The 19,560-nt window shown below is 49.6% G+C and overlaps 1 protein-coding gene across 5 annotated transcripts in view; it reads right to left on the reverse strand.

The window, feature by feature from the left end:
* Positions 1-19,560, reverse strand: part of ABCC4 (ATP binding cassette subfamily C member 4) — a 253,197-nt gene that overhangs the window by 135,225 nt on the left and 98,412 nt on the right. For all 5 annotated transcript variants that reach the window (XM_045978081.1, XM_045978080.1, XM_045978077.1 and 2 more), the window contains 8 exons: positions 14,621-14,715; positions 14,313-14,399; positions 8,478-8,574; positions 4,998-5,207; positions 3,885-4,025; positions 3,458-3,495; positions 2,815-2,909; positions 883-1,029 (listed from right to left, as the gene is read on the reverse strand). In XM_045978081.1, the coding sequence (XP_045834037.1) occupies positions 883-1,029; positions 2,815-2,909; positions 3,458-3,495; positions 3,885-4,025; positions 4,998-5,207; positions 8,478-8,574; positions 14,313-14,399; positions 14,621-14,715 (910 nt within the window). The remainder of the gene's footprint in view (positions 1-882; positions 1,030-2,814; positions 2,910-3,457; positions 3,496-3,884; positions 4,026-4,997; positions 5,208-8,477; positions 8,575-14,312; positions 14,400-14,620; positions 14,716-19,560) is intronic.

Below are 19,560 nucleotides of genomic sequence, written 5' to 3' on the forward strand. Positions count from 1 at the left end.
GATAGAGTGTGCACACACAAGCAGGGGGAGTGGCAGGCAGAGGGAGAAGCAGGCTCCCCGCGGGGCAGGGAGCCCGACACGGGACTCGATCCCAGGACCCCAGGATCAAGACCTGAGCCAAAGGCAGACGCTTAACCGACTGAGCCACCCAGGCATCCCTTAGTTCCACGGCATCTTGCTAAGGGAGTGTAAGTACACAGCATCCCCATTTCACAGGTAAGAACACCGAGGCACAGAGAAATTAAGTAACTAGCACGTGAGGATTAACAGAACCACAACAGCTCTTAGAATTAGTAGCTGGCACCAAGTCTGAACCCAAGCAGCTGGATCCACAGTCCACACTGATCACTACAACATCCCGCTTTGAGATTCGCCTGCCTGGCAGCATCGACACGCTTCCGCCGGGTCACACGGCTACTGAACAGCCAGCCCACCTCCCTGCCTGGGAGGTCCCCTGCAGAAAAAAAGCCACGCTGGGCCTGAACAGAGGGAACACGCATGGAGGGACTGACTCTTCACAGGAAGGCGGGTCAGGGGGCTGCCTTCGGAAGCAAGACAAGTCAAGGGCCTCGGGCTGGAGGCGTCAACCACGAAGGCACTTCCGGGTGCACTCATGTCAAGGACCTTACTGCTGCCGATCTATGTGCAAAGCGAACACTCATTTATTTTCCACAAACACTGGAATAGAAGTTTCTAGGCCCCTCATTGTCAGAGTTTGTCTGGCAGGAGGCAAACCATCAGTGGAGCTTTTTGTAGAAAAGGAATCAACACACAGAGCCATTTCTTCCAAGCCTCTCCTCCTTTTCCAGATGCTGAAATGTGGCCAGACACTAACTGTGTCAACAAGGCAGAGCAACTGAGGAACTCGGGTGTCTGACTTACCTATTGGGTTTCTATCGAAGAACAACACCGGAGCTCTCAGAATGGACTCGAACATTCTGTTGTGCAGAGTTTGCGAAGAATGAACGAGGACGTAGAATACCAACAGAGATCTCGCTATGCCGAAAAGGACAGTAGCCACCGTTAAACCTGAAAGAAAGAAACATCGCTCAAAGAACATCTCCTTTCTTCAGCGATGCCAAAGCACGTCCGGCACTTTAGAAAGATATTAAGTATTTTATTCCATAAAACACCATGGATTCTGTAAGAGTTCAATGCATTTGTAAGATACGTTTGTAAAGAACATAATTTCTTTTTCTCTCATTAAAGAGAAACTATATCTAAGTAAAAAAAAATCAGGTGTAAACCACAATTTCATGCTAGGCTTTCCTAATTCAATTACAAGTTCTATTAAAAACTCAGAAGAAAGAGAGAGAATTATAAAAACTACTCGATCTGCCCTTCTCCACATTTTGAGGTTTACTATTTACACATCTCATAATCTAAAACCGCGGTATGTTCGGACGCCGGCATGTGAGTTAACAGGGAACAGGGCAAATGATGTCCCATCTCTTTGTAGCAAATACCCAGGTGGCTTCTAAAGAATAAGAAAATACCGTATTAAGTGACAAGTAGAAAATCTCTCAACTGAACCGCAAGAAAATACAAATTCTGGGTTCGCATGAAATCATCTCAGTGAGCAATAATCTCTCCCCCCAAGTGTTTTATACAAAAACACGAAGCATCTTTAAATGAACAAAAATCATTTAAATTACGGATTTTATTATGGACACAAATGAGTACCTATCTCCTGCACTCCCAACACTAAACAGACCAGGGGTAATTTCTGAGAAAAAGACCCCATCAAGTGCACTTTTCCCCTTCAGCGGACACCTTACTGTTGTTTACACGCTTAGAGCTGCTCCAATGCGTCAACTCTGTCCACAGGCATTTTCCTGGGCACACATCCCCACACACACCGCCCATCCCACTTGAATGTGCAGTAAACAGTTCCTTCCTCCCTCCGGGCCCCCCGGGCCCCACCAACGTGGAAGGTAAACGGCTCATGTGTTCAGGGTTTCTTAGCGAGTGCTCCACGAAATAAATACCAAATTTCAGTGAGTAGGTTTTCACAAAGATCGCTCGCTCTATCTTTACAGAAAGCTTGTACGAGCGTTTCCGGGGAGAATATTTAAAATTTTAGATGAGGCTTTCCATTACAAAGTATGTGATGCTACCTATATTCTAAGCACTCGTGTGAAAACAGAGTGCTCTGTTAATATTAGTCTGGCAAGCCAAATGTTAAATCAATCACACAGTTGGGGATGCGATAACATTGTGATCTCAAGGTAAGAAAGAGAAGGAATCCTAATTCCCAGACACAGGATTTTTTCCTGCTTAGCTTCTCTCTTAAGTAATTAGTGAAGCCCAAGAGAAGAGCAGTGTGGGGCTGGGAGCTTTGCATACCTGCGAGGGAATAATGCTTTTATGTGGGGGAACCTTGCTGCCAGAGGATTTCATCCAAGTTCAATAAAAGCCAGGGGTTTATTCAGACAGAATTGGAACAATCCGAACCACAGGGTGGGGATCCGTTTCTAATCCCCTTGCCCATCCAAATAATGATATAAGATTTAGCTAAAGCAACCCATTAGAATAGACAATAGCCACAAATTTCCAGTGGCTGATTTTCTGAATGCTCAATCCTGGTTTAACTTCCAAAATCCAGTACAGAGCAAATTAAGAGTCTTCATTCAACCTCTTTCTTCTAGTAGATTTTAAAAATAATTATTCTAATTAATTCACAGAGTAAATGCGACTCAGACTCTTAATCTGTTAAGACATTACTGAATTACTCCTGGAAGCCCTAGTTACTCACACAGGCTCATTGTAAGCACCTCAGACTCCCGGATAATAAACCGAATGATTAAACTTTACCTGAATAAATTCCTAAGTACCAGGCAAGATCGACCTTCTCAGTGACATTTTCTGTTTCATTTACCATGACATTCAGGGCACTTTGTTCATTTGCCCTGTGGGAAACAGAGGGGAAAAAAAATATTCAACTAGAGATGGAATTTAGATAAGTACAAAAAGAAACCAAAAAAGTTAGCCTGAATTTGGGAGACATGATTTATGCTAGAAAAGCGTGCCGTGCCCCAGGTACATCCACCTTATAAAAATTCAACTTTCAGGGGCGCCTGGGTGGCTCAGTCGTTAAGCCTCTGCCTTCGGCTCAGATCATGATCCCAGGGTCCTGGGATCGAGCCCCATATCGGGCTCCCTGGTCTGCGGGAAGACTGCTTCTCCCTCCCCAACTCCCCCTGCTTGTGTTCCCTCTCTTGCTATCTCTGTCAAATAAATGAATAAAAGCTTTTAAAAAAAAACAAAAAACTTTCAGTTCTCAAAACTGTCTGAGGATCCAACATGGGGAGAGACTATGGGAGGGCCATACTCCACCAGCAAGAACTTTAGTTTTCTTTCTCTGTGGGAAACTAAGGGAGGATCAGGATAGGAGGCTGAACGAGCCCCATTTCCACCTGACTCTGTGGCCCCGACCAGGAGACCGGAAGCAACTCACCAGAAGGAGAGCCACCAGTCCTGAAGAACGTAGGCGACCTAGAAGAGGGAGGCGAAAAGATTACGCCACTTAGCACCTCAACACTCTCCCTCACCCAAGGGGACCGTCAAAAGGCCCTGGAAAACGGACACAGTTCTTCCCGCTCTGGTCTACACGAAGCCCAACACCCTAAGTAACAGCACGGCAAGTGAGTGCACGTTACATTTTAAAATCTTTAAAAAAGACATCTTTTTTTTTTTTAAAAAAACCCCTAGAAGCTTTCTGCCATGTCCACGCATCACCAGTAAAAATCAGTTACTCTGTCCCCCAAGATACCACGTTTCAAGGCATATCCAAGTGGACTGCAAAATACAGTAATGAGAGTAAACATAGAGAGCGTAAGCTGTACCAGGCTGAGGCCACAAACAAAGTAAATGCCCTTGTTTACCTGAGCTATGACGTTTAACAGAATGAGGAACACGATGACCAGCCAGTGAGCGCCGGCCATTAGGTAATTCTTGTAGGCCTTAAAACCGACTTTTCCTTCTAAACGACTCTCCTCAGACACAGCAGCCGGTATGTTCTCATTCTGAGAAGGGAAAAGGGGGGGGAAAAGGCAGTAAGAGACAAAATTTTGTATAACGTACCCCCAAACTTCAAAAGTTCTACAGTGCGCCCCGCTGGCAAAGCCAGGAGCAGAGAGGCCCGTCTTCCATCCTCAGGGGAAGGGTGTCCAAGGATCTCACCAAACCATTATGCAGTCACCGTGGGACCTACCCATCCCATTCTAGGGATCTATGAGCAAAGAGGAAATGTTGTTTGTACGAGGTCATTCACTTCGCTGAAAGGGGAACGTCACGACTTCAGCACAGGGACGATGTACCCGATTCACATATAAATGCAGAAGCTTATTCCACAATAATACACAAGATGCCGTGAAGCTAACGTACCACCACAGATTACTGGCGTCCCCCAGGGATGGAAACACAAAAGATCGCAGGAGCTCAAACTATGAGCCAAATACAGAAAACAGTTCAAAGGGCAAGAGGAACGGGCATCGGGATACCGGGGAGAGCATGTGGTCTTTGGTTCCTAAATTTCAGAGAGTGAGTTCTCCCGCAGGACTCGTCTGCATCCTTACCAGGATCATCCAGGCTCCTACAATTGGATCGTGGGGGTTTGGATACTGAGGACCACCTACGCATATTTTTAAGGGAGAGGCAGGGCATTTCCGTGAGGCTGTGCGAAGAATAAAGAATGCCCTGTAGGTTCACAGAAGCCAAGGATGTCCTTGGGTGTCTGTGGCCCTCTGTGGTTTCTAAGATGGCTGAGATGTGGTTCTGGAACTTGAAGCCCCCGACATTCTCCATCCAACACCTGAAGGAGGATCCGGCCTGCTCCCTTCATCCCGTTTTAATTCTACCAAGTCCATGGAATAAGGCCTTGGAACCATAGGATCCACTTTAGGACCAGGGAAGGGGTCATGCGCAGAGCAGAATGAAGACACGTGAGGACACTGAGAGCAGACAGGACCAGGGCCCGTGGCGAGAGGAGAACTCACCGTCTGCACCTCCGGCGCACTGTCTTTCAGCGAGGGTTTGGACGACTGCTGGGACCAAATGGAAGACTCGGAGAAGCTCCGAGTCCTCAGGACGGGAGATCCTGGAGCAGGACTCTGGTCAGCCTCCTCGTTCTCCGTCTTTAAAAGGGAGCCGAAATCCACCCCAGATTTCAGAAACTCCGTGTAAGTGCCCTTCTGTACCATCTTGCCCTAATATAAAAATAAAAGAATTTGACAGGAGTTCACGCGCCTTTGATAACACTCATCTAACGCTAATCAAAGAAAGTTAATTGGTCTTAAGTTACCATTTTCATAAGAGAATTGCCCTTAGGCCTGGAATTCTGGCTGACACATGGAGCGCAACTCGACTGGACACCGAACCGAGTGTTCTGATCTCTGTCAAACCCCGTGGGAGGTGCCCTGGAACGCTGCGTTAGGGATGGGGGTTGCGAACTACCACAGGCATTTAAAGAAGTAAAAAGTTCGATGCTGGTGGGAATACCAGTACGGTTTTCTTAGACGACATGGAAAGTGAGGCAGGTGTTATGTATTTAAAAGAACGAGGTCAAGCCAGGGAGGGAATTCCAGGGAAGAACAAAGCTTGACACTATGTGGTCACCTGTGCGTGGTCAGAGTCCCCCATCGACTCTCTGCTGGCCATGGCCACCGTATCACGTGCCACACTGAGACCAGACACGTGGGAGGTCGTCTTTACAGCTGCCCACAAACTCAGGAAGCTCCCAGCTTAGAATTCAATACTCCACCTGCTAAAGTCATTAACACGGGTGACCATCTGACTGGGGTGACTCTAATGCCTTGGTTGGGGGGGGGGGGGGTGGTTTCTGTCGTCACAAGCAAACCAAACCCTAAGCCAGAGTCAACACACTGGATTCCATGAAAATTAAGCTTGGGAAGCGCCAACCACAAGCAGCCAGCTAGGCTTTCTGAAGTCAAGCAATTCCTTTAAGCTCCAGCATATGAAATAATTTTCCTGAAACCCACGTGACACAACACTGCACAGCTCCTTTCCTTACCAAGTCACGGGAAATAATGTGCAGGTGTCTTCCGTGGGTTCTCAACCCCAGAAAAGAATACGCAGTGGTTCTACTCAGTGGCAGACAAAATCCTGGGTGAAATCTCAGGGTGCCAAACAAAGCAAAGGAGGGAAGGCTCAGGGGACGGCCGGCCAGGGGAAGGGAGGCAGCCCGGGACCGCGGCTGGTACCCTGCCCATCCTGTGCCCTGCCGTGGGCCACTGAGAAAGAAACCCAACGAAGCTTTTGGGAACCAGTCTGATCCTGGAGCATTAAAAAAATTATTCATGATATAGTGTGTGTCTTTTTCCATTTGGGAGGCAAAATTCATATGCCTTGTTTAATGAAATTACCACTTCTGACTCAGGAAGTGCAGGTGCACAAGGAAACGACTAGGGGTCTAGAGGGAGACGGCAAGCTCGGTCGGCAGCCCCGCACCAGCCATTTCCAGGGGGATGTGAGGACATCCAGCCCTGCTCGGCAGCTAGAGAAGGACCGGACCGACAGTAGGGAGGGATCCAACTCATCCAGGGGAGCTCACCAGTGGACGAATGGGTGGTCTGACAGGACTGAAACCGGCAGTGTGGTCCTCAGAAAAGAGCAGTGAGGGGACTGGCTGACCAGCTTATTCTACTGCCCCCCGGTTCCGTCCTCAATAATCCCGCCCACACTGGGGTTCAACTCGCTTCTTCCCTCTGTGCATGAGACAAAGTGTCTCCAGATGGGGCAGTCGAAGCTTCCTAGTCCCGGAGAGCCGCAGAAGAGCCGACACGGGGAACTGCTTCAAAAGAGGCAGTTTCTGTGCTCTTGCCCTCCTCCATAGAGCAGAACCTGGTTTGAGGAAGCAAGGCTCTGACCAAGAGCCTGAGGCAGCAGACCAGGGTTAATGACCAAGGGGCTGAGGCTTTCAGGCAAACATGCCAAGGAGTGAAACATCAAACCACCACCAAGGTCAGAAAATTCTCACTCATTTCCACCCCCCCCCCAACAAAACCCATGCTAGCTGTTGGGGGTTGAATGGTGCCCCCTGCCCAAGAAAATACATGTGAGGCCCAAACGGGATACCTACAGATGGGACCTAATTTAGAAACAGATCTTTGTAGATGGGATGACGCTGCGGTCATGCTGGAGTAGGGTAGACCCCAAAGCCAATATGGCGGATGTCCTTGTAGGAGGAGAGTTCGGACGCAGCCACCACCACGTGACTACAGAGCTATAGACCATAGGGCCGCGGCTACAAGCCAAGAACAGCAAGGACAGCTGGCCAACACCAGAAGCTGGGAGAGGCAATGAAGGACTCTCCACACGAGCCTTCAGGGAGAGCAGGACACCGCCAGGGCCTCGGTTCTGGAATGGTAGCCTTCAGAAGGGTGAAGGTGATAACCTTCTGGAGATGAAGCTCCCCACTTTGTGGTGCTTTGTGATGGCCCCTCTTGACACTGACCCACCACCTGAGCCCACGCGTCCGTCTTCTGAACTTTACTGAGACCTCTGCTTCTGTTGTTGGCCCTCCAGCAAACGCCAAGAGGCATCTTTGCAAGCCATGCCTCAGACCATATCCCTCCTCTGCCGGGGACTGCCCAGTGGCTTCCAACCCGCTGCTCCCAGTCCACCTCCCTCACACTCCCCATGACCTCTGCCTCAGACATGGCTACCCGGCCATTTCCCCAACAGGCCAAGGTGAGGTCCTTCCTTAGGGCCCCACAGCTGGTCCCCCTGCCTCAGCTGCCTCTCCCCCAGGTGACCGCCCAGCCGGCACCTTCATGTCACTCAGGTCCCCTGAGGCACCATATCCCCAGGGAGGCAGTCATGAGATCAGCCACCTCCCACCCAACTCCTTCCTTACATCTCTCCCCATACAGATGGAAGCTCCGTGATGGCAGGGACTGGTCGGACTTATTACTGCACAGACTCTCCCAGTACTGGGCACGCGCAAAGCCCTGTGCTGGGAGACCAGCAACTGACGAGACCCTGGAGAGCACGTCTCCACCGGGGGGGGGGGGGGCCTCAGCTTTCCAGCCACGGCCACCATCCGTGGCGGACACTCTATGAATACACTGCAGATGACAAAGACACAAGCATGTCTTGGTAGCTCGGATTTCCAAATAATACAGTTTAACCTATGTTGTGGAATAGGAAAACAGAACCTCTAAATAAAATAGCACCATTATCCCCAACAATTTTGCCAGAAGAGCTATAATTTATAACTCTGAGGTAGCAGTTTTATCTACTTGAGGGCTCAAGGGCTCAAAATGCAATAGTTCCATTTCTACATGTCTTTGGATTCATGCTCAAAAGGCATGAGTATGAGCTCTGGGGAGAGCGGGACGCAGAAGTGAGGAAGGAGAGGGAGTTTCGCACAAACCCAAGAGGAGACCTGCTGGGAGGTCTCACCTTCAACACACCTGAGTGCTAGCAAGCTCCACCGACTTCTAGAAATTACTTACATCTTTCAATATCAGAATCTGACTTGCAGCTTTTAGGTACTGCAACTGGTGAGTCACTAAGATTGTGATCTTCTCGTGCAAGGTTTGACAAATACACCTATAAATGTAAAAGGTACAGTATGCAGAAACCGTGTTAATGGGGGTACTCCAAATGGGAAAACACACATTCTGAAAACACAATGAGACAAAGACAGCACAGGAAACAAAGATCTGTAGCGTAAGCACCAGCGCAAATACAAATAAGTGTCAGTCAATGAACCCCACCAGGTCCCCACATCTATCAGCAGCAAAGTCGAGTCCAGCTCCGCTAAGAGATTCTAAAAAGCAGTCTAGTGAAGAAGCCACCAAGTGCTAAGGGTACCCCCCCCAACAAAAACTCAACAATTATTTATATATTTCATGATGGAAAACGATTGAGCAATACTGAGATTCCAAACCTGACTAAGCGAAAATACGAGTTATTTCATCCCTGTATAGGAATGCGAGAAGGAGGGATCTATGTCATACAAAAATGTTTCCATTTTTGTCTCCTAGGTGATTGATTAGGACTTATGATATATATATATATACCAGCCAAAAGGAAATCCTAACTCCTCAGTAAACTTCACCAAAGTGCATTTTCTTTTTCTTCTAAGCTTTGTTTATTTGCTGGAGAGAGAGCGAGAGCAAGAGCAGGAAGGGGGCAGAGCAAGAGAGGGAGAATCCCTAAGCAGACTCCCTGCCAAGTGCACAGCCTGCCGCAGGACTAGAACCCAGAACCGGGCATCATGTCCTGAGCTGAAAGCAGATGCTTAACAGACTGAGCCACCCAAGCACCTTCAAAGTGCATTTTCTACACACTTCTTCCCAGATACTATTAGAAGACGAACGCTGGCATGGCCTCAATTAGTGTCTGCAATGTCCCCACAGTCCCATCCTGGGAGCACATCGCCCTTCATTAGGACTGAAAACCTGCCCAATAGGAGTATGAAAGAAGAGAATCCAAATGGCCCAAATCGTAGTGGAAATCATCCCATGGTTCAAAGGACACGCCAATTCTCTCAGTACTCAGGTATTTTTGTACAGTAACCCCTCAAACTGCTCATTTTAAATGTAGACCCCTAGGAGCTCCACTCCACCACGGTCTGCATCCTCTCCAACTAAGTGGGTGGCCCAGGTGGGGGCCCCTCTGACCACAGGCGGGGCCCCAGGGACAAGCTCTGGGCCCCCAAGCCCTTGCAGAGAAAATCTCAGCAACGTGGGCCACAACTCCACCTGCACGTGTAGGTCAGATCGAGAGTTCTAGAAGCACCCAGACTGAAGTTCAAAGCCCTCTGATCAGCCTGACAAGGTCAGGGAGCTACCAGACCTCTGTGAACCTCAGTTCCTTCATCTCAAAATACGTCTGCTGACAACGCACAGGGCATGTTGTGGGAAGAGCCCTAATCCACACGGTAAACGGTCTGTTCACCCTCTTCCCTAACCACAAGGGGCCCTTTGCTTTGGACTCAGGACAGCAAAGTCCTAAGAGGACACTTCTGAGACTGGGCCTGAGATCAGCAGACCCCAGGCTGTCGACATAAATACTATTACCCCATTCTTTGTGTCCAAAAGCACTGTTTCCCTTTTGACGGCCCCAGGTGTGGCTTTCCATCCTAAGTTTGCTGACCCAGTAAACCCCTCTTCCAGCTTAGCACTAAAGCATTTAATGGAATTGTTTCTCCTTAATTCAAAATTCCATGCCGGCAGTCCCTGACGGGGTATGAACCGAATCTGATGGGTCGCTATGTCCAAGCTGGGCTACTGGGAAAGTTTTACAATATTTTCCTCCTAACACCCACCACAGAGAAAGGAATATAATTACGATGATGCCATTAGGTGATGGCTTTAAATTTTTTCTGAATTATGCTTTTTAATCAACATCCCCAGGAAAATACTCTATTTGCCAAACTTTTAAGAGTAAAAAATCCCAAGTCATGCCATTAAAAAAAAAAAAAAGAGTGATTCAGTAAGAAGTTATTTAACCCTCAGCCTGTGTAAGGGCGGTGTTAAGCCATTTGCTGAGGTAGAGGGGATACAAGTAAGAGAGTCACTACCCTCCTTCACTCCGTCGACAGAGGTGAGGTGCCAGCCACTGGTCTAAGTGGAGAGAGGACACAGCCAGAGGACAAGAAAACAGAGAATGTCCTGCACAGTGTGGAGGGAGGCACATTCAACAAATACAGAAAACGTACTCTCCGGGTAGGATGCGTGTCACGAAGAGAAAGCAAGGTAACAGCTGCAATCTGGGAGGTAGGGGACAAGGGGACCGTAAGATTATCTGAGCAGAGCAACCCTGCAGGGAGGTATAACAGGGGCGACGGCTCTGGGGACAGAAACCACCTGCACCTGGTGCCTTTGTGCATTCACCATGGAGCTGGTGGCGGGGGGTGGGGGGGGGGGGTCTCACCAGGGACCAAGTGAAGGGCACCGCAGGCTGGGGGAAGACACAAGGGCACATGGTGAGGATGTGTGCGAACAGGGTACAGGGCAGACTGCAAAGGACCTTGGTCGGCATTTGAGGCCAGCGGAGCCGCACCCGCACGTGAAGGCCTGGGACAACGAAGGCAAACAGAGCAGGGACAGCGTGGGGCGATCCCATCCGGACAGACTCAAAGAACTGATTATGCGGGACACGGGGGTGTGGGGGCCTTTCTAAAATACGACAAGCTCCACCGCTAGAACAGCTTAGACCAAAACCCGTTCACCTAAGGGCCTCTGTACCCCTCCCCCCACCGCATGGGACAGGACCCACGTCAATGTTTACAACCTACCGTCATGAAACTCGCAAACCTTAATGACCTTGGATATATATATTCACGACCGGAGTGAACCGTTAATGGCGAGGAGAAGTGTAATTCATTCACTTTTAATACAAAACACTTCACATTGCTGAGCTCAACACAACCGCCATCTTTCATAGCATATTGTTTGGTCCAATTTTCTAGCTCGTTGAGAACATTCTCCAGCTGCTGCTGAGTGATTTCCTAAATTGCGTTCGTGCTCCCTGCCCTACGTTTCCCCAGAGAACGTGGTTCTGATTAGCCAACAACAATTTTAACAAGCTCGCTTCTATCAAGTATATATCCAAAGCCATTAAACGCGGAAGGTGCGAGGGGACTTTATATAAATACTTCCCATGTTGAAAGAAGAACTTGGGGGAGCTTCTGTGATAAGCACCCTGATCCCCACAAAGGAGAACGCCTTCTTCTCTCCCCCCAAGTGACACAAACGCAATGGCCAGTGGCACGTGTTCTCACAGTGATGGAGAACTCGTGTGGACCCGCCCAGGATGGGGAGACACACATTCGTGACTTCAGGGTGAGGCTCCAGGGGTAGGGAGGCTGGGCTGCTCCTGACACCGCCGAGGGTGTGGGACGGGGAGTCTCTGTCACAGCGCTGGGCCCTGTCACTGAACTCAGTCCCAAGCCACAGGGCACGTTCCTGAGGGAAAATTCATCAAGTCGGGACCAGGACGGGAAGGGGAGGGGGGGTCCGATCGGAGAGCTGGAGGCCACGGCAAGTGTCAGCTGCTCGGCTCTCCGCGTTCTGCACGATTCGCGACCGCCACATGCTTTTTCTTTAAATTGTGGTAAAATTTGGATAACCGTTACCGTTTCAACCATTTTTAAGCCTGTATTCTCAGTGGCACTGTGGTCACTCGCCCTGCTGTGCAACCGTCACCATCATTCATCTCCAGGACCTGCCGTCACCCCGGACCTAAGCATGTCATACATACGCATTCAGGGGGAGGAACGGGGGAGCACGTTAGGAACCCCACTGAGGAGACACTGAGCCCCAGGCTCCTCGCCTCCGGAGCCCAGAGCTGCCCCACACGGCTATCTCTGCTAAAATCTCTTTACTTGGCTACTTAGGACTTTAAATGAATTGTGTCTCACCACCCCACAACCCCAAAATTCAGATGTTGATGTCTTAACCCGCTGTACTTGAGAATTTAGTGACAGGACATCTAAATAGGCAATTAAATTAAAAAAAAAAAAAATGAGGCCTTGATGGCCTTCACCCAATCTGACCTGCATCCTTAGGAGAGATTAGGATATCAGGAGATGGGGCGTCCGGATGGCTCAGCCGGTTAAGCGCCTGACTCCCGATTTCAGCTCAGGTCACAGTCGTGGGGGTCGTGAGACTGAGCCCCACTTTGGGCTCCGAGCCCAGTCGGGAGTCTGCTTGAGATTCTCTCCCTCTGCCCTCCCCAAATCATATGTACACATGGTCTCTCTCAACTAAATAAATCTTTTTTTTTAAAAAAAAAAAAAAAAGGACCTAAGGAGAAGGCCACAACAGGTGCACACGCACAGAGAGGAGACCATGTGAGGACAGAGTACGAAGGCGGCCATCAGCCAGCCAGCGGGAGAGGTCTCGGGCCAACTCCCTCGTCTGGACTTTCAGCTCCAGGCCTGGGAGAAACTCTCTTTCTCTGGCTTTAGTCCTCCTTTGTAAACGGATGTTTTGGGCAACGTGATTGGCAAGAACATCTACCTCAGGGCACACATTAGGGCTTCAAGAAGTGCCTGCAAAGCGCTCCCTGGCTTTGACGAGGTGAAGGTAAGTGTCAGGTAAGTGTGGTCGACACGGAGGCCATCTGAGCAAGAGCGAGCTCACGATGCTTCCAAGTAGGGCAGCGTAGACTCCGCAGGGGGCACGGACACGTGTTAGCTTACGCTCTGTGCGGAATAGGTTCAGAGCTGCTCTGCTTCAGTCGGGTGGTGACGAAGCAAGAGCCATCAAAACCGAACTCCAGTGACGCAAAGTGAGAGTCAGGAGGGGAGCTCGATTCTAGAGATCTGGTTTCAAGTTCACGTTAACCCTACCTGTGGGGGTCTTACGTAGTGATTCTAGTAAGAACCCGGGAGCCACACTGTGATACGGAATAAGGCATTTTTTAAATTTTTTTTTAATTTTTTTTTTAATATTTTATTTATTTGACAGAGAGAAATCACAACTAGGCAGAGAGGCAGGCAGAGAGAGAGGAGGAAGCAGGCTCCCTGCGGAGCAGAGAGCCCCATGTGGGGCTCAATCCCAGGACCCTGGGATCATGACCTGAGCCGAAGGCAGAGGCTTTAACCCACTGAGCCACCCAGGTGCCCCCGGAATAAGGCATTTTTTAAACGCCAGTCTTCACCGAGTGTTTCCTGACCCACAGGGTCATTAGCACAAACCAGCGAGGCCATTCCACAGGAATGTGACACGGGCATTTCTAAGGTGCCACCAGCAAAAATGATGAAGGAAAAGAACCGGGAGCCAAGGGTCATGTTCCCGAGGCCCATTCTTCGATACAAAAAGTGCACATCCACTTTCTTAGCCCATCAACAGTGTCTTGGTTATCAAGGGTAAGCAGCAAGGGGACACCTGCCATCCACTTCTTTTTTTGTTTGAAGATCTTATTTATTTGACAGACAGAGATCACAAGTAGGCAGAGAGGCAGGCAGAGAGAGGAGGAAGCAGGCTCCCTGCTGAGCAGAGAGCCCAATGCGGGACTGGATCCCAAGACCCTGAGATCATGACCTGAGCTGAAGGCAGAGGCTTAACCCACTGAGCCACCCAGGTGCCCCCACTTCTTCACCCCCTAAGGCCTGTCCTCCACTCCTGCCACATGCAGCGAGCACCATCTGGGCCTTCCTTTTCTTCCTCTAAAAATTTCTCTGAAACGGATCTTCCGTGGAAGGAAGGGAGGAGAAGGAGGGCCACCACAGCAGAACAAGCGAGTCTTCAAAGCACCGCGGCTTCCCTAAGCCCTCTTCCCCAAACTCTACGGGATGGTTCGAGAGCAGCAAGGACAAACACGGACCAACTCACAGTTCGAACAAGTGCCGGCCAACTTCTGCGTCCACTGCACTGAGAGGATCGTCCAGGAGGTAGATGTCCGCGTCCTGATACACTGCTCTAGAAAACAGAAGAGGACATGGGACGGGAGAACGCTCCAGGTTCCCGGGATCCCATCTCCCAGTCGTGGTGGCCTTCAACAACCTGGGGCACGTTCACTCCAAGAGCCCATGAAATACTGAGGTGCGCCCCGTCCCCCCCCCACCTCCCCGCAGCAGGTGATCTCAGGTCAGCCACCCCAGTAGCAGCGCACAGAACACGTACAACAACACTGTGGGTACCTGGCGAGGTTCACCCGGGCCTTCTGCCCCCCGCTCAGCGTGGCTCCCCGATCACCTATCACGGTTAAATCTCCGTCCTCCAAAAGCTGTAAATCCTGCACGGAGACAGAAGGGGAAAAAGAAAAAAAGATTTACAACGTGTTCTCCTATCATCCGAGACATTCGGCACTGGGCATCATACATGTATGTGATCAACAGCAAAAGGTCTACTTCGAAGCGACTAAATAGTAACAATAGTAACATTTCTTTCCAGAAAAAACTCAGGGCTTTTTGCTTTCCTTCTGCAGCTTTTCCCACAGTGTTCGTGCATTTCACCATCTTACCTGATGTTTACTGAACACTGACTACATGTCTGGCATTGTTCTGGGCACGATGAATTTGGTAAGAAGACAAAATCCGTTGAGTTTCCATGGAGGGAGACTGACAATATGAACAATTAGCATGAGTGCAAGTCCTATGTACTAAGAAGAAAAAAATAAGCCTGCTTGGGGGACAGAGGGACAGGGGAAAAGTCCTACATGGGGGTCGGGAAGGGATCTGAGTAAGGGGCTTTCGCAAACACACGAGGGCATCTGTGCAGACCCGGAAGCTGTGCCGCATGCAGGAGCCAGCAAGAGGCAAGGGCGCAGGGCAGACACGTGCCCAGTGGGTTCAAGAACAGGCAGGGAGGCCAACTGAGCGGAAGAGGGTGAGTAAAGAATGAGGAGGGACGCCTGGGTGGCTCAGTCGGTTAAGTGACTGCCTCTGGCTCGGGTCATGATTCCAGGGTCCTGGGAACGAGCCCCACATCGGGCTCTCTGCTCAGCGGAAAATCTGCTTCTCCCTCTCCCTGCCTTTCTGCCTAGTTGTGCTCTCTTTCCGCCAGATAAATAAATAAATAAATCTTAAAAAAAAAAAAAGAAAGAAAGAAAGAAAAGGAATGGGGAGAGCCAGGCCCCTGGGTGGATCAGAGGGTTGAACATCTGCCTTCGACTCGGGTCATGATCCCAGGGTCCGGGGATAGAGTCCCGCATCAGGCTCCCTGCTCCCCAGGAAGCCTGCGTCTCCCTCTCACACTCCCCCTGCTTGTATTCTCTCCCTCACTGTGTCTCTCTCTATCAAATAAACAAAATCTTTTTCTAAAAAATGGGGAGAGCAAGGGCAGGGATAAGAAGGTGGGGCCATGGGTTTCTGCCCAGTGAAATGGAGTGGGGCCATGGGGAGGAACACTTGACCCGGTCTCGGTTTTTCAGGAATCCCTCTTGCTTCTCCGTGGAACACAGATGGGAGGGGGCACAGGGTGAAGCCGGGCACACATGAGGACGGGCCTGCGTTACTGGAGGTGAGACGAGACAGTGGCTAGAACCAGAGCGGGCGCAGTGGACGTGGAGAGCAGTGGGCACGTTTCCGAGAAAATTCAAAGCGGAGCTGGTGAGACCGGCTGATGACTGGGTGCGGGTTGTGGTGGTGGCACAGGAATGACGCCTGCCCTCCACGTGAGAAAGGGGATGAACAGCCCCACCGTTTACGGAGCTGGGGGAGGCAGTGGAGGCCAGCCCAGATGCCCACTGGGGACGTCAGGCTGCGGCCAGACGTGCGCATCTGGACGTCGGTGCTGGGGCTGCTGGTGACAGCTGGCAGCCACCCATGGCCTGGGAAGCCCCGGGACTCCGTCTCTCAAAGAACAAGTTTATCTCAACCAGCCAGTGTGCTGATCTCGGCCTCAGCCTCTCGCCCTCGCAGAAAGGGAATGCCTGACCCTTGTCTTCACACTGAAGGCACGGTGACAGAGCGACAGATGAGAATCGTTCGAGAAACAAGAGCAGAAAGAGCGGTCTGGCAGGAGAAACAGAAGGGAAGTCACAGCGTGTTCGAGGGACACTGATCCAATCAGAAAACTAAGGAGACGCTGGTTCCATGCAAGCCAGGTGAAACTCAAAGCTACAGAGGACGAGCTTGGATGTGAAGACGTGGGAATCTATCGGGTTCTACCCGTGGCTCTCAGGCTCCTGGTGGAGACAAGCAGAGTTCGGGGGAGGGTGTTGGTTACCGACCACACCTCTCAAGTGTTGCCCGAGAACACAGAGCGACACCTTTCTACGCGGGAGCCCCACCGCTTGGCCTCCACTTTGGCCCATCTGGGGAGAAAGCACGTTGGAATATCCATGACAAGCAACTCCTCTGACCTCCTTAAAGCCTCTTTTTCCTCTTTGACAAAATGTGGAGACAAGAATGGCCATGCTCCAGGCTGCCGTGACAATCAGCCACGTGGACAAACACCTTCTCTACGTAGGAAAAGGACACATAGCCACTGTAACATATTAGTGACAGATACATGTTTTCTGATCAAACCAACCATGGGACCTCGTTTCAGTGTGAATCACAACACGCAGAGCACACCCCCTGCAAGGGGATGGGAAAGAGAGTGCGGAATCCCCAACCTCACCCACCCTGAGAGCCCACAAAGGCACACAGAACTCCCCGCGCACTCGGAGCCTCCCTGGATGCCAATAAACCAAAGATGGCAATTGCTCAATCGTGAAAACTCATGACTTCACGTTACTTCTTTGCTGAGCTCAGACGTCAACATCATCTCTTGCTTTTGGTTTCCGTGCAGAACGACGGGCCGTCCTGACGCAGGCTCCCTGCCTTCTACCACTCACCCACCCCCACACGGTTTACTTGGCCATGATTCACTGCTGACAGTCTAGGGAAAGTGTTCGTTTTTAAGGCTTGATTTTCTGTTGCTTTGTTGTCCTTCGCAAAATAGCACCAGGTTGTACCAAAGCCATCTCGGCCTTTCTCTGCAGGAGGCCCTTGAAATGCACCCTGGCGTTGAGCACAGTCACAGAATAAGGAATGGACTCTCTGAGCCCAGGATTAGGACTTGGGAGTGTGATGCTGGCTCTGCAAAGTATTTATGGACAAGCCTCAGAGAGAAAAACATTTCGAAGAATATAAGGTAAAAATCAGAGCCAGGCTGATTTCCTAACCACAGATGTCTGGTTTGGTCAAAGGGAAGAGCCCGAGTTGGGCGACTATTTCCAGTCTCCCCAGTGAGCAGAAGGTGTTCTAACGTTAGTTACATCTCAGTGATGTTTAACCAACTATGTTGTCTCTAACGGTTCTCACTAACAGCAGACTAGAGGAAAAGCCAAGCAAAAAGCTTTGCTACTTTGATGTCACCAAGCCAGCAACCTACCGAGGTCTGGTGATGGTGGAGACTTCAGGAGAAATACCACTGAACAAATGTTGGTTTATGGTAGTCCGTTACGAGGCCTGGGGGCCAAGGAGGGCTGGATCCCAGAGTCAAATGGCAGGAATTCTAGGCCCTGATCATACCTTTTCTTCCATGACTGGCTTTCTTATCATGGCCTGTCAGAGCCTCGCCCATCCTTCAAATACTCTCTTCCACGCAACCATCCCTGAATTTCCCAAATCAGAAGTCATCCCTCTTTCACCGGATTCCCATGACGTGGTATTTCTCATGAAGGGTCCACCTTATTTCTGCCTCATCATCTGCACATGGGTGCACAGCTTCTCTCCCCAGCTCCTTGATGGTAAGACTTAGACACAAAGCCTGGCACACCTGGACACCCAATAACGATGATTCCCAACTCTTCACAAGCTGCCAAGTATTAGCCCACTTCACAGGTGAGGAAACTGAGCCCAGGTTACATCACGGTCTAAGGGCCGTCAGCTGTTAACAGGGGATGGGGAATCTGAACCAAGCTCCTCTCAATGCGTAGCCTTTGATTCTTCCTTCCTTATCATGCGGCCCCAAGGGGTTGCTGAAAAGTACACTTAAAAGTGTATTTAAAATTAAAAATGAATTTAAAATATCAAAATTAGTGAAGACCTGATGACCTCTATTTCTGCACACACACAGAAGATCAAGAAACTTATTCTCTGTATTTTGTTGAGCCTCATATACCCCTCTTGTACTCACTGGTTTCCTAGTAGATCATAGGTGAGTAACGGTTCTCCCAACTGAGAGAGAAAAAAAATGAAGATAAAACCATAATTATTCGACAACCGTCAAGGTTATCGGAAAAGAAAATGTCCAAGTTGGCAGAAATGTAGCAAATATGAAAAGAAACCATAAGCCTGCGAGCACCCGAGAGGGGCTTATAAACTCAAATGATCTATGTGGGAAAATATTAAACCTGAATTTATCAATGCTATACCTTCAAATACGTATTGCCTAAAAATGCTAAAATGTCTTCAAGTGGCAAAAGAGAATATGCAAATGTCACAAGATCCATCGCTTACGTCAGAACAATATTTTTCCTGGGGACGTAGGTAATGAACTATGTTAGAGCACCCAGACAAGTATCAACTCAAATAACAGAAGGTCTAGACTCAAACGCCTTCTTTCTAACGTGTCACATTTTAGGGATGGGATTCTACCCAAAATTGGCTACTCTCAAATTAAGAGCTAGTATCTCTTCCACGTGAGTCTAACATGTACAGAATGCTTGTGACATCCCTAGAAATCAGGTGCTGTAGGATCATTATCGCCATTCATCCTAAGAAACACCTCATCGGGATGATCGTCTCCACTCCCAGCGGAAGAAACTGAAGCTTTGTAAGGTTCAACGAATCCAAATCGCACAGCTGGTAAGCAGAGAGACAGAGGTGCAGCCCACAGCTGTCTGCCTCCAGGGCCTTGGCATTCAACCAGCTGGGTCTCTAAATTATGCTCTATAACTCACTACACCATCACTTTGAGTAGGTCATCAGCCCAACTCGATGTTGCTGAATGTGATTGCTTCCCATCTTCCCATCTTATCCCAGAAATGTTTTCTGCTCAGTGACTAACGTTCTGGTGTTATACACCTACTTATTGGTAATGCATGCAACCTGGAAATGTTGCCCTTTTTTGTTTTATTTTCCTTCCAGGATTTGGGGGATTTTGTAAGGAGAAATCCTTATGTTACATAGGCATTTAGAGAAAAGGG

The sequence above is a fragment of the Meles meles genome, chromosome 14 (assembly GCF_922984935.1).
Source record: "Meles meles chromosome 14, mMelMel3.1 paternal haplotype, whole genome shotgun sequence".
In the NCBI taxonomy this organism is placed as follows: Eukaryota; Metazoa; Chordata; class Mammalia; order Carnivora; family Mustelidae; genus Meles; species Meles meles.